Below are 15,908 nucleotides of genomic sequence, written 5' to 3'. Positions count from 1 at the left end.
ACTGTCCTGTCCCCCTTAGTCCAAGAACTCCCCACCTACGTTCGGGACACCACTCACGCCCTCCACCCCCTCCATGATTTTCGCTTCCCCGGTCCCCAACGCCTTATCTTCACCATGGACATCCAGTCCCTGTACACCTCCATCCCCCATCACGAAGGACTCAAAGCCCTCTGCTTCTTCCTTTCCCGCTGACCCAACTAGTACCCTTCCACTGACACCCTCCTTTGACTGACTGAGCTGGTCCTTACTCTTAACAACTTCTCCTTCCAATCCTGCCACTTCCTCCAAACCAAAGGAGTAGCCATGGGCACCCACATGGGCCCCAGCTATGCCTGCCTCTTCGTTGGATATGTGGAACAGTCCATCTTCCGCAGCTCCACTGGCACCACCCCCACCTTTTCCTCCGCTATATCGATGATTGTATTGGTGCTATCATGTGCTCCCACTTTACTAACACCATCCACCCTGACCTCAAATTTACCTGGACAGTCTCAGACTCCTCCCTCCCCTTTCTAGACCTCTCCATTTCTATCTCAGGCAACCGACTCAACACAGACATTTACTACAAACCGACCGACTCCCACAGCTACCTAGATTACACTTCCTCCCACCGTGCCCCCTGTTAAAAACGCCATCCCATATTCCCAATTCCTTCGTCTCCACCACATCTGCTCCCAGGAGGACCAATTCCACTACCGAACAGCCCAAATGACCTCCTTCTTCAAAGATCGCAATTTCCCCTCTGACGTGGTTGACGATGCTCTCCACCGCATCTCCTCCACTTCCCACTCCACCGCCCATGAACCCCGCCCCTACAATCGCCACCAGGACAGAATCCCACCGGTCCTCACCTTCCACCCCACCAACCTCCGGATATATCGTATCATCCTCTGTCATTTCCGCCACCTCCAAACAGACCCCAACACCAAGGATATATTTCCCTCCCCACCCCTATCAGCGTTCCGGAAAGACCACTCCCTCCGCGACTCCCTTGTCAGGTCCACATCCCCCACCAACCCAACCTCCACACCCGGCACCTTCCCTGCAACTGCAAGAAGTGTTAAACTTGCGCCCACCCCCCCCCCACTTCCCTCCAAGGCCCCAAGGGATCCTTCCATATCCGTTGCAAATTCACCTGCACCTCCACACACATCATTTACTGCATCCGCTGCACCCGATGTGGCCTCCTATACATTGGGGAGACAGGCTGCCTACTTGCGGAACGTTTCAGGGAACACCTCTGGGACACCCAGAACAACCAACCCAACCACCCCGTGGATGAACACTTTAACTCCCCCTCCCTCTCTGCCAAGGACATGCAGGTCCTTGGCCTCCTCCATCGCCAGACCATGGCAACACGACGCCTGGAGGAAGAGCGCCTCATCTTCCGCCTAGGAACCCTCCAACCACACGGGATGAATGTAGATTTCTCCAGCTTCCTCATTTCCCCTCCCCCCAACTTATCTCAGTCCCAACCTCCGGATTCAGTACCCCGCCCTCTTGACCTGCAATCTTCTTTCTGACCTCTCTGCCCCCATCCCCTCTGCAGCCTATCACCCTCACCCTCACCTCCTTCCACCTATTGTATTCCCAGCGCCCCTCCCCCAAATTTCCCCCCCCCCCCCAACTTTTATCTCAGCCCGCTTGGCACACCAGCCTCATTCCTGAAGAAGGGCTTATGCCCGAAACGTCGATTCTCCTGCTCCTCAGATGCTGCCTGGCCTGCTGCGCTTTTCCATGAAAATGGAGAGGTCAAGAAAGGGGAGGGAGGTGTCCAAGATAAACCAAATGAATGAGGGTGGGCTGGAAGTTGTGGGCGAAGTCGATGAATTACTCCAGTTCAGCCTGAGTGCAGGATGGAGCACCAATAATGTCATCAATGTAATGGTGGAAGAGTTGGGGAACAATACCTGTGTATGTGCTGAAGAGGGACTGCTTGACGTAGCCAATGAGATTGTCACTGATCTTCTGCTTCAACACCGTTTTCCTGCATTATCTCTGTATCCCTTGATGTTTTCAATATGTAGAAATTGATCCATGTTAACCATGAACACACTCAATGGATAAGCCCCTACAGCTTTCAGGTGTAGAGTATCCAATAGATTTAGCAGCATCTGAGTGAAGAAAGTCCTCCTCATCTCTGTCCTACATGACCTGCCCCTTATTCTAAGACCACGTTCTCTTGTCCTAGAACCCCATCTTGCTGCAGGTAGGGGAAACATTTCCCTTCTACTCTGTCAATTCCTGTAAGCACTGTTTATACTTGAACAAGATTACCTCTCATGCTTCTAAATTTCAAGGAATGTAGGCCCAGTCTGTTTAACCTTCCTTCCCAGGACAATTCCTCCATCCCATCCATTAGTTTGGTGAACTTTTCTTGGACAAAGTTAAAAATCACACCGACACCAGGTTATAGTCCAACAGGTTTTAGTCAAACCTGGTATTGTGTGCTTTTTAACGTCTTCTGTTAAATCCAACACCAGCACCTCCACATCAGAACTTTTCTTGCACTCTCTCTCTGGCAAGGATATCCTTCTGTAGGTACAGAGACTAGAACATCATGTAATATAATCGGTTCTATAGAACTGCTGTAAGACATCTTCACTCTGACGCTCAAATCCTTTTGTAATAAAAATCAATACACCATTTGCCTTAACTACTTGCTGCACCACCATGTTAGCACCAGTTCAGGGCGACTCAGTAATTCTGTGTGGAAAGGTGGAGTTGAGGTAGCAGAACAGCCATGACCTGACTGAATGGCAGCGGCAGCTCGAGGGCTTCTGTTTTCTATAACCTAACGGAGGATCATTCACCTTGTGCTTTTGGTTTCATTCATTCACAGGCACTTCAACCTTATTTTGTAGTGGTGTGAGTTAGAACAGGAATATTTCTCTTCACCCACAAATGTTGCCTGACCCACAGGCCCTTGTTAAACTTGCTCCCTTCATAGAACATAGAACAGTACAGCACAGTACAGGGCGTTCGGCCCACGATGTTATGCCAAGCATTTATCTTAATCTAAGATCTAAGATCTGACACACCCCTCAATTTACTGCCATCCATGTGCTTGTCCAGCAGTCGCTTTAATGTCCCTAATGTCTCTGACTATAATCCCACTGTTGGCAGTGCATTCCACACACCCACCACTCTCCGTGTAAAGAACCTACCTCTGACATCTCCCCTGGACCTTCCTCTGATCACCTTAAAATTATGACCCCTCGTTACAGCCATTTCTGCCCTGGGGAAAAGTCTCTGGCTGTCTACTCTATCTATGCCTCTCATTACCTTGTACACCTCTATCAAGTCACCTCTCTTCATCCTCCTCTCCAGTGTGAAAAACCCTAGCTCACTCCACCTCTCCTCATAAGACAAGCCCTCCAAAGCAGGCAGCATCCTGTAAATCTCCTCTGCACCCTCTCGAAAGCGTCTACCTCCTTCCTATAATGAGGCGACCAGAACTGGACATTTGATTGTAGTTTCTTTAGTTTCTGCCTGGCTTTTAATTCAAAGCTGCACCATGGCTGATGGTGGAGTTGTTTGTGGAGTCTTCTCATAGTCACCTATCCAGCAGTACTGCAATTGTGACATAGAGATGGAATAAATTACACCCAAAAACATGGCTCCTCTGGTAATACAGTTTATCTCACCAGGTCTGTGTAAATGACAGGGTGGCTTCACTCTCACTGTTAGATATGACATTGGTAATGAGATCCCCAAACACCAGCCAAACTGTCTGAATCTTTTCCTTACCCCAATTCCGTTTCCATGATGCAGCCTGCAGTCTCATCTGCACAGATACAGCCACGCTCCTCAGTATCATGTGTCAGTCCCAGATTGTGGCCCAGTTCATGGGCCACCGTTGCAGCAGCAGCCAAGAAGCTTGGCTGGCTGTCCTAGGAAGGAACAGAAGACATTCCTGTTATCATCTCAGTCACTTGCACTCATAACACGTCTCACTTAAACTCAGCGCTCTCTGGTTATTTCTTCCGGCACTAGCTCACTCTCAAATCTCCAGCTCAGACTCAGTCACTTGCTCATAATTCATCACAAGCTCACACTCAGTCACTATTTCACATTCAGTCTCTCACACTCAGTCACTATCTCACACTCAGTCTCTCACACTCAGTCACTATCTCACACTCAGTCTCTCACACTCAGTCACTCACAGTCTCTCACTCACACAGTCTCTCACTCACACTCAGTCTCTATCTCACACTCAGTCACTGTCTCACATTCAGTCTCTCACACTCAGTCACTATCTCACACTCAGTCTCTCACACTCAGTCACTATCTCACACTCAGTCTCTCACACTCAGTCACTCACAGTCTCTCACTCACACAGTCTCTCACTCACACTCAGTCTCTATCTCACACTCAGTCACTGTCTCACATTCAGTCTCTCACACTCAGTCACTATCTCACACTCAGTCTCTCACTCACACTCAGTTACTATCTCACAGTCTCTCACACACTCAGTCACTATCTCACATTCAGTCTCTCACAGTCACTCAGTCTCTCACTCACACAGTCTCTCACTCACACTCAGTCTCTATTTCACACTCAGTCACTATCTCACATCTCTCACGCTCAGTCTCTCACACTCAGTCACTCACACTCAGTCAATATCTCACACTCAGTCTCTCACTCACACTCAGTCACTATCTCGCACTCAGTCTCTCACACTCAGTCACTATCTCGCACTCAGTCTCTCACACTCAGTCACTATCTCACATTCAGTCTCACTCACATTCAGTCTCTCACTCACATTCAGTCTCTCACAGTCTCTCACTCACAGAGTCTCTCACTCAGACTCAGTCTCTATTTCACACTCAGTCACTATCTCACACTCAGTCTCTCACTCACACTCAGTCACTATCTCACACTCAGTCACTATCTCACACTCAGTCTCTCACTCACAGTCACTATCTCACACTCAGTCTCTCACACTCTCTCACTCACACAGTCTCTCACTCACACTCAGTCTCTATTTCACACTCAGTCACTATCTCACACTCAGTCTCTCACTCACACTCAGTCACTATCTCACAGTCTCTCACGCTCAGTCACTATCTCACACTCAGTCTCTCACACTCAGTCACTCACACTCAGTCACTATCTCGCACTCAGTCTCTCACACTCAGTCACTATCTCACATTCAGTCTCTCACTCAAACTCAGTCACTGTCTCACAGTCAGTCTCTCACTCACACTCAGTCACTATCTCACACTCAGTCTCTCACACTCTCTCACTCACACAGTCTCTCACTCAGACTCAGTCTCTATTTCACACTCAGTCACTATCTCACACTCAGTCTCTCACTCACACTCAGTCACTATCTCACACTCAGTCTCTCACGCTCAGTCACTATCTCACACTCAGTCTCTCACTCACACTCAGTCACTATCTCGCACTCAGTCTCTCACACTCAGTCACTATCTCACATTCAGTCTCTCACACTCAGTTACTATCTCACACTCAGTCTCTCACTCACACTCAGTCACTAACTCAGTCTCTCACGCTCAGTCACTATCTCACACTCATTCTCTCACACTCAGTCACTCACACTCAGTCAATATCTCACACTCAGTCTCTCACTCACACTCAGTCACTATCTCACACTCAGTCTCTCACACTCAGTCACTATCTCACATTCAGTCTCACTCACATTCAGTCTCTCACTCACATTCAGTCTCTCACAGTCTCTCACTCAGACTCAGTCTCTATTTCACACTCAGTCACTATCTCACACTCAGTCTCTCACTCACACTCAGTCACTATCTCACACTCAGTCACTATCTCACACTCAGTCTCTCACTCACAGTCACTATCTCACACTCAGTCTCTCACACTCTCTCACTCACACAGTCTCTCACTCAGACTCAGTCTCTATTTCACACTCAGTCACTATCTCACACTCAGTCTCTCACTCACACTCAGTCACTATCTCACAGTCTCTCACGCTCAGTCACTATCTCACACTCAGTCTCTCACACTCAGTCACTCACACTCAGTCACTATCTCACACTCAGTCTCTCACACTCAGTCACTATCTCACATTCAGTCTCTCACTCAAACTCAGTCACTGTCTCACAGTCAGTCTCTCACTCACACTCAGTCACTATCTCACACTCAGTCTCTCACACTCTCTCACTCACACAGTCTCTCACTCAGACTCAGTCTCCATTTCACACTCAGTCACTATCTCACACTCAGTCTCTCACTCACACTCAGTCACTATCTCACACTCAGTCTCTCACACTCAGTTACTATCTCACACTCAGTCTCTCACTCACACTCAGTCACTAACTCAGTCTCTCACGCTCAGTCACTATCTCACACTCAGTCTCTCACACTCAGTCACTCACACTCAGTCAATATCTCACACTCAGTCTCTCACTCACACTCAGTCAATATCTCGCACTCAGTCTCTCACACTGTCACTATCTCACATTCATTCTCTCACTCACAGCCACTATCTCACACTCAGTCTCTCACACTCAGTCACTATTTCACATTCAGTCTCACTCACACTCAGTCTCTCACTCACACTCAGTCACTATCTCGCACTCAGTCTCTCACACTCAGTTACTATCTCACACTCAGTCTCTCACTCACACTCAGTCACTAACTCAGTCTCTCACGCTCAGTCACTATCTCACACTCAGTCTCTCACACTCAGTCACTCACACTCAGTCAATATCTCACACTCAGTCACTATCTCACACTCAGTCTCTCACACTCAGTCACTGTCTCACAGTCAGTCTCTCACTCACACTCAGTCACTATCTCACACTCAGTCTCTCACACTCAGTTACTATCTCACACTCAGTCTCTCACTCACACTCAGTCACTAACTCAGTCTCTCACACTCAGTCACTCACACTCAGTCAATATCTCACACTCAGTCTCTCACTCACACTCAGTCACTATCTCGCACTCAGTCTCTCACACTCAGTCACTATCTCACATTCAGTCTCACTCACATTCAGTCTCTCACTCACATTCAGTCTCTCACAGTCTCTCACTCACAGAGTCTCTCACTCAGACTCAGTCTCTATTTCACACTCAGTCACTATCTCACACTCAGTCTCTCACTCACATTCAGTCACTATCTCACACTCAGTCACTATCTCACACTCAGTCTCTCACACTCAGTCACTCACACTCAGTCAATATCTCACACTCAGTCTCTCACTCACACTCAGTCACTATCTCGCACTCAGTCTCTCACACTCAGTCACTATCTCACATTCAGTCTCTCACTCACACTCAGTCACTATCTCACACTCAGTCTCTCACACTCAGTCACTATCTCACATTCAGTCTCACTCACATTCAGTCTCTCACTCACATTCAGTCTCTCACAGTCTCTCACTCAGACTCAGTCTCTATTTCACACTCAGTCACTATCTCACACTCAGTCTCTCACTCACACTCAGTCACTATCTCACACTCAGTCTCTATTTCACACTCAGTCACTATCTCACACTCAGTCTCTCACTCACACTCAGTCACTATCTCACAGTCTCTCACGCTCAGTCACTATCTCACACTCAGTCTCTCACACTCAGTCACTCACACTCAGTCACTATCTCGCACTCAGTCTCTCACACTCAGTCACTATCTCACATTCAGTCTCTCACTCAAACTCAGTCACTGTCTCACAGTCAGTCTCTCACTCACACTCAGTCACTATCTCACACTCAGTCTCTCACACTCTCTCACTCACACAGTCTCTCACTCAGACTCAGTCTCCATTTCACACTCAGTCACTATCTCACACTCAGTCTCTCACTCACACTCAGTCACTATCTCACACTCAGTCTCTCACACTCAGTTACTATCTCACACTCAGTCTCTCACTCACACTCAGTCACTAACTCAGTCTCTCACGCTCAGTCACTCACACTCAGTCAATATCTCACACTCAGTCTCTCATTCACACTCAGTCACTATCTCGCACTCAGTCTCTCACACTCTGTCACTGTCTCACATTCATTCTCTCACTCACAGTCACTATCTCACACTCAGTCTCTCACACTCAGTCACTGTCTCACAGTCAGTCTCTCACTCACACCCAGTCACTATCTCACACTCAGTCTCTCACACTCAGTCACTATTTCACATTCAGTCTCACTCACACTCAGTCTCTCACTCACACTCAGTCACTATCTCGCACTCAGTCTCTCACACTCAGTTACTATCTCACACTCAGTCTCTCACTCACACTCAGTCACTAACTCAGTCTCTCACGCTCAGTCACTATCTCACACTCAGTCTCTCACACTCAGTCACTCACACTCAGTCAATATCTCACACTCAGTCACTATCTCACACTCAGTCTCTCACACTCAGTCACTATCTCACATTCAGTCTCTCACTCACACTCAGTAACTATCTCACACTCAATCTCTCACACTCAGTCACTATCTTGCACTCAGTCTCTCACTCACACTCAGTCACTATCTCACACTCAGTCTCTCACACTCAGTTACTATCTCACACTCAGTCTCTCACTCACACTCAGTCACTAACTCAGTCTCTCACGCTCAGTCACTATCTCACACTCAGTCTCTCACACTCAGTCACTCACACTCAGTCAATATCTCACACTCAGTCACTATCTCACACTCAGTCTCTCACACTCAGTCACTGTCTCACAGTCAGTCTCTCACTCACACTCAGTCACTATCTCACACAGTCTCTCACACTCAGTCACTATTTCACATTCAGTCTCACTCACATTCAGTCTCTCATTCACATTCAGTCTCTCACAGTCTCTCACTCACACAGTCTCTCACTCAGACTCAGTCTCTATTTCACACTTACTCACTATCTCACACTCAGTCTCTCACTCACACTCAGTCACTATCTCACACTCAGTCTCTCACACTTAGTCACTATCTCACACTCAGTCTCTCACTCACACTCAGTCACTATCTCACAGTCTCTCACGCTCTGTCACTATCTCACAGTCTCTCAAACTCAGTCACTCACACTCAGTCAATATCTCACACTGTCTCTCACTCACACTCAGTCACTATCTCGCACTCAGCCTCTCACACTCAGACACTATCTCACATTCAGTCTCTCACTCACACTCAGTCACTATCTCACACTCAGTCTCTCAAACTCAGTCACAGTCTCACAGTCAGTCTCTCACTCACACTCAGTCACTATCTCACACAGTCTCTCACACTCAGTCACTATCTCACATTCAGTCTCACTCACATTCAGTCTCTCACTCACATTCAGTCTCTCACACTCAGTCACTATCTCACACTCAGTCACTATCTCACAGTCTCTCACACTCAGTCACTATCTCACACTCAGTCTCTCACACTCAGTCACTATTTCACATTCAGTCTCACTCACACTCAGTCTCTCACTCACACTCAGTCACTATCTCGCACTCAGTCTCTCACACTCAGTTACTATCTCACACTCAGTCTCTCACTCACACTCAGTCACTAACTCAGTCTCTCACGCTCAGTCACTATCTCACACTCAGTCTCTCACACTCAGTCACTCACACTCAGTCAATATCTCACACTCAGTCACTATCTCACACTCAGTCTCTCACACTCAGTCACTATCTCACATTCAGTCTCTCACTCACACTCAGTCACTATCTCACACTCAATCTCTCACACTCAGTCACTATCTCGCACTCAGTCTCTCACTCACACTCAGTCACTATCTCACACTCAGTCTCTCACTCACACTCAGTCACTATCTCACACTCAGTCTCTCACACTCAGTTACTATCTCACACTCAGTCTCTCACTCACACTCAGTCACTAACTCAGTCTCTCAAGCTCAGTCACTATCTCACACTCAGTCTCTCACACTCAGTCACTCACACTCAGTCAATATCTCACACTCAGTCACTATCTCACACTCAGTCTCTCACACTCAGTCACTGTCTCACAGTCAGTCTCTCACTCACACTCAGTCACTATCTCACACTCAGTCTCTCACACTCAGTTACTATCTCACACTCAGTCTCTCACTCACACTCAGTCACTAACTCAGTCTCTCACACTCAGTCACTCACACTCAGTCAATATCTCACACTCAGTCTCTCACTCACACTCAGTCACTATCTCGCACTCAGTCTCTCACACTCAGTCACTATCTCACATTCAGTCTCACTCACATTCAGTCTCTCACTCACATTCAGTCTCTCACAGTCTCTCACTCACAGAGTCTCTCACTCAGACTCAGTCTCTATTTCACACTCAGTCACTATCTCACACTCAGTCTCTCACTCACATTCAGTCACTATCTCACACTCAGTCACTATCTCACACTCAGTCTCTCACACTCAGTCACTCACACTCAGTCAATATCTCACACTCAGTCTCTCACTCACACTCAGTCACTATCTCGCACTCAGTCTCTCACACTCAGTCACTATCTCACATTCAGTCTCTCACTCACACTCAGTCACTATCTCACACTCAGTCTCTCACACTCAGTCACTATCTCACATTCAGTCTCACTCACATTCAGTCTCTCACTCACATTCAGTCTCTCACAGTCTCTCACTCAGACTCAGTCTCTATTTCACACTCAGTCACTATCTCACACTCAGTCTCTCACTCACACTCAGTCACTATCTCACACTCAGTCTCTATTTCACACTCAGTCACTATCTCACACTCAGTCTCTCACTCACACTCAGTCACTATCTCACAGTCTCTCACGCTCAGTCACTATCTCACACTCAGTCTCTCACACTCAGTCACTCACACTCAGTCACTATCTCGCACTCAGTCTCTCACACTCAGTCACTATCTCACATTCAGTCTCTCACTCAAACTCAGTCACTGTCTCACAGTCAGTCTCTCACTCACACTCAGTCACTATCTCACACTCAGTCTCTCACACTCTCTCACTCACACAGTCTCTCACTCAGACTCAGTCTCCATTTCACACTCAGTCACTATCTCACACTCAGTCTCTCACTCACACTCAGTCACTATCTCACACTCAGTCTCTCACACTCAGTTACTATCTCACACTCAGTCTCTCACTCACACTCAGTCACTAACTCAGTCTCTCACGCTCAGTCACTATCTCACACTCAGTCTCTCACACTCAGTCACTCACACTCAGTCAATATCTCACACTCAGTCTCTCATTCACACTCAGTCACTATCTCGCACTCAGTCTCTCACACTCTGTCACTGTCTCACATTCATTCTCTCACTCACAGTCACTATCTCACACTCAGTCTCTCACACTCAGTCACTGTCTCACAGTCAGTCTCTCACTCACACCCAGTCACTATCTCACACTCAGTCTCTCACACTCAGTCACTATTTCACATTCAGTCTCACTCACACTCAGTCTCTCACTCACACTCAGTCACTATCTCGCACTCAGTCTCTCACACTCAGTTACTATCTCACACTCAGTCTCTCACTCACACTCAGTCACTAACTCAGTCTCTCACGCTCAGTCACTATCTCACACTCAGTCTCTCACACTCAGTCACTCACACTCAGTCAATATCTCACACTCAGTCACTATCTCACACTCAGTCTCTCACACTCAGTCACTATCTCACATTCAGTCTCTCACTCACACTCAGTAACTATCTCACACTCAATCTCTCACACTCAGTCACTATCTTGCACTCAGTCTCTCACTCACACTCAGTCACTATCTCACACTCAGTCTCTCACTCACACTCAGTCACTATCTCACACTCAGTCTCTCACACTCAGTTACTATCTCACACTCAGTCTCTCACTCACACTCAGTCACTAACTCAGTCTCTCACGCTCAGTCACTATCTCACACTCAGTCTCTCACACTCAGTCACTCACACTCAGTCAATATCTCACACTCAGTCACTATCTCACACTCAGTCTCTCACACTCAGTCACTGTCTCACAGTCAGTCTCTCACTCACACTCAGTCACTATCTCACACAGTCTCTCACACTCAGTCACTATTTCACATTCAGTCTCACTCACATTCAGTCTCTCATTCACATTCAGTCTCTCACAGTCTCTCACTCACACAGTCTCTCACTCAGACTCAGTCTCTATTTCACACTTACTCACTATCTCACACTCAGTCTCTCACTCACACTCAGTCACTATCTCACACTCAGTCTCTCACACTTAGTCACTATCTCACACTCAGTCTCTCACTCACACTCAGTCACTATCTCACAGTCTCTCACGCTCTGTCACTATCTCACAGTCTCTCAAACTCAGTCACTCACACTCAGTCAATATCTCACACTGTCTCTCACTCACACTCAGTCACTATCTCGCACTCAGCCTCTCACACTCAGACACTATCTCACATTCAGTCTCTCACTCACACTCAGTCACTATCTCACACTCAGTCTCTCAAACTCAGTCACAGTCTCACAGTCAGTCTCTCACTCACACTCAGTCACTATCTCACACAGTCTCTCACACTCAGTCACTATCTCACATTCAGTCTCACTCACATTCAGTCTCTCACTCACATTCAGTCTCTCACACTCAGTCACTATCTCACACTCAGTCACTATCTCACAGTCTCTCACACTCAGTCACTATCTCACATTCAGTCTCACTCACATTCAGTCTCACTCACATTCAGTCTCTCACAGTCAGTCACTATCTCAAATTCAGTCTCACTCACATTCAGTCTCTCACTCACATTCAGTCTCTCACACTCAGTCACTATCTCATGCAGTCGCTATCTCACATTCAATCACTCAGTCTCTCACTCACTCAGTCTGTCACACACTCAGTCACTATCTCACGCAGTCACTGTCTCACACTCAGTCACTCACTGTTTCTCAGTCACTCAGTCTCTCACTCAGACTCACTCACACACTCAGTCTGTCACTCAGTCTCTCACTTACACTAACTCTGTCACTCACACTCAGTTAATATCTCACACTCAGTCATTATCTCACACTCAGTCACTCAGTCTCTCACACACTCAGTCTCTCACTCACACTCAGTCATTATCTCACATTCAGTCTCTCACTCACACTCAGTCACTATCTCACAATCATTCTCTAGGGATAGGATTTACCCACAATGTGAAAAGAATGGCCTAATTAAGGACAGTCAGCGTGCCTTTATGCAGGACTTTTTGAGAAAGTGATGAAATGATCGATGAGGGTAGACCAATAGATGTTATCTACATAGAGCTTAGTAAGGCTTTCAACAAGGTTCCTCGCTGTAAGTTCATCCAGAAGATTAAGATACATGGGATCCACAGTGACATGATTCAGAATTCTATGTGTGGATTCAGAATTGACTTTCAGAATTGGGGTGGCACGGTGGTTCAATGGTTAGCATTGTTGTCTCACAGCACCAGGGACCCGGGTCTGATTCCCACCTCAGGCGACTGTGTGGATTTTCCACATTCTCCCGTGTCTGCGTGGGTTTCCTCCGGGTGCTCCGGTTTCCTCCCACAGTCCAAAGGTGTGCAGGTCAGGTGAATTGGCTATGCCAAATTGCCCATAGTGTTAGCATTAGTCAGAGGTAAATATAGGGTAGGGGAATGGATCTGGGTGGGTTATTCTTCAGAAGGCTGTTTTCATACTGTTGGGAATCTAATCTAATCTTGCCTATAGAAGGTAGAGGGTAGTGGTGGAAGGGTGTTATTCAGGCTGGAGGTCAGTGACTAGTGGTGTTCCGCAGGGATCCTCTGCTGTTTGTGATAAATATAAATGACTTAGATGAAAATGTATTTGCATGGGTTAGTACGTTTGCAGATGACACAAAGTTTGGCAGAGTTGTGGATAGTGCAGAAGATTAGTATGTAAGCTAGCTCACTGAGATTGAAGGTTTGTTTTCAGACATTTCGCCACCATGCTCAGAAACATAATCAGTGAGAGTCTGGTGAAGAGCTGGTGGTATGTCCTGCTTCTCTATTTATAGTTCTTGGTTTCTTAAGGTGGGTGATGTCATTTCTGGTTCTTTGTTTCAAGAGAAGGTAGATAGGATCTAAATTGATGCGCTTATTGACGGAGTTCTGGTTAGAATGCCATGCCTCGAAGAATTCTTATGTGTGTCTTTATTTTGCCTGTCCTATGATGTATGTGCTGTCCCAGTTAATGTGGTGTCCTTCTGTGTCTGTATGTATAGAAACTAGTGATAGTGGGTCGTGTCTTGTGGTGGCCAGTTGGTGTTCATGTATCCTGGTGGCAAGTTTCCTGCTAGTGCATCCGATGTAGTGGTTTTTACAGTTCTTGCGTGACGTCTTGCAAATGACGTTAGTTTTGCTGGTGGTATCTAATGGATTCTTCAGGTTCATCAGCTGCTGTTTAAGTGTGTTGGTAAGTTTGTGGGCTACCATGATGCCAAGGGGTCTGAGTAGTCTGGAAGTCATTTCTGATATGTCTTTGATGTAAGGTAATGTGGCGGTAGATTTCAGTTGCGTTGTGTCTGCTTGTTTGGGTTTGTTTCTGAGGAATCGGCAGATTGTGATTATTGAGTAACCGTTTTTCTTGAAAACGTTGTACAGATATTGTTCTTCTGCTTTTTGTTGTTCTTGGGTGCTGCAGTGTGAAGGTTGTCAAAAGTTACAGCAGGATATTGATCAGTTGCAGATATGAGCAGAGAAGTGGCAGATGGAGTTTAATCCAGGTAGGTGTGAGGCATTGCACTTTGGGAGATCAAATGTGAAGGAAAACTATACAGTTAATGGCAGGACTCTGATGTGCAGAGAGATCTTGGGGTTCAAGTCCACAGCTCCCTGTAAGTGGCTATACAAATAGATAAGGTGGTAAAGAAGGTATATAGCATGCTTACCTTTTGTTCGTTTATTCAGTCATGGCATGAGGGTGTTGCTGGCTAGTCAGCATTTATCATCCATCCCTAATTGCCCAGAGGGCATTTAAGAGGCAACCACATTGCTGTTGGTTGAGTCACATGAAGGACAGACCAGTTAAAGATGTCCTTCCCTGAAGGACATTAGTGAACCAGTTGGGTTTTCCAATAATTGGCAATGGATTCATGGTCAGCATCAGACTTTTAATTCAATTTCTTTTTATTGAACTTAAATTCCACTGTCTGCCATGACAGGAATTGAACCCAGGTCCCCAGAACAATAGCTGGATCTCTGGATTAAAAATCCAGTGATAATACCACTAGGACATCACCTCCCCCATTGGATGCTGGGCGGGGAATTGAGTACAAAAATCAGGATGATTCGGAGATGCCGGTGTTGGACTGGGGTGTACAAAGTTAAAAATCACACAACACCAGGTTATAGTCCAACAGGTTTAATTGGAAGATGTTATGTTGCCGCTTCATAAGACTTTGGTTAGACCACACTTAGAGTATTATGTTAAATTCTGGTTGCCACGTTACAGGAAGGATGTGGAGGATTTGGAGAGCGTGCAGAAGAGGCTTACCAGGACACAGCCTGGATCAGAAGAAATGAGCTATCAGGAGAAGCTAGAAAAACTGGGGGTGTTTTCTCTGGAGCAGCAGAGACTGAGGGGGAGACTTGATAGAAGTCTATAAAATGAGCAGTGGCACAGATAGGTTTGATGCTTTTTCCCAGAGTTAAAACATCTAATACCAGGGGGCATGCACTGAGGTGAGAAGGGGAAAGCTCAAACGGTTTTTACACAGAGAGTGGTAGGAATATTGGCTTTTATTGGTAGAGGAATTGAGTTCCGGAGTCCTGAGGTCATGATGCAGTTGTATAAGACTCTGGTACGGCCGCATCTGGAATATTGTGTGCAGTTTTGGTCGCCATACTATAGGAAGGATGTGGAGGCATTGGAACGGGTGCAGAGGAGGTTTACCAGGATGTTGCCTGGTATGGAAGGAAAATCGTATGAGGAAAGACTGAGGCACTTGGGGCTGTCTTCTCTGGAGAAAAGAAGGTTTAGGGGTGACTTGATTGAGGTGTACAAGATGATTAGGGGG

General features: G+C 46.7%; 1 protein-coding gene across 1 annotated transcript in view; it reads right to left on the bottom strand.

The window, feature by feature from the left end:
* The window catches only part of LOC148152293 (disintegrin and metalloproteinase domain-containing protein 12-like), a 236,154-nt gene that overhangs the window by 112,484 nt on the left and 107,762 nt on the right, over positions 1-15,908 (bottom strand). Inside the window, exon 11 of the mRNA XM_087985877.1 lies at positions 3,751-3,893. Within this exon, the coding sequence (XP_087842003.1) occupies positions 3,751-3,893 (143 nt within the window). The remainder of the gene's footprint in view (positions 1-3,750; positions 3,894-15,908) is intronic.

This window comes from Chiloscyllium plagiosum, unplaced genomic scaffold (assembly GCF_037043375.1).
Source record: "Chiloscyllium plagiosum isolate Xiang-an unplaced genomic scaffold, Cpla_swu_hap1 HiC_scaffold_1, whole genome shotgun sequence".
Taxonomy (NCBI): domain Eukaryota; kingdom Metazoa; phylum Chordata; class Chondrichthyes; order Orectolobiformes; family Hemiscylliidae; genus Chiloscyllium; species Chiloscyllium plagiosum.
This window is presented reverse-complemented; position numbering and strand designations above follow the sequence as displayed.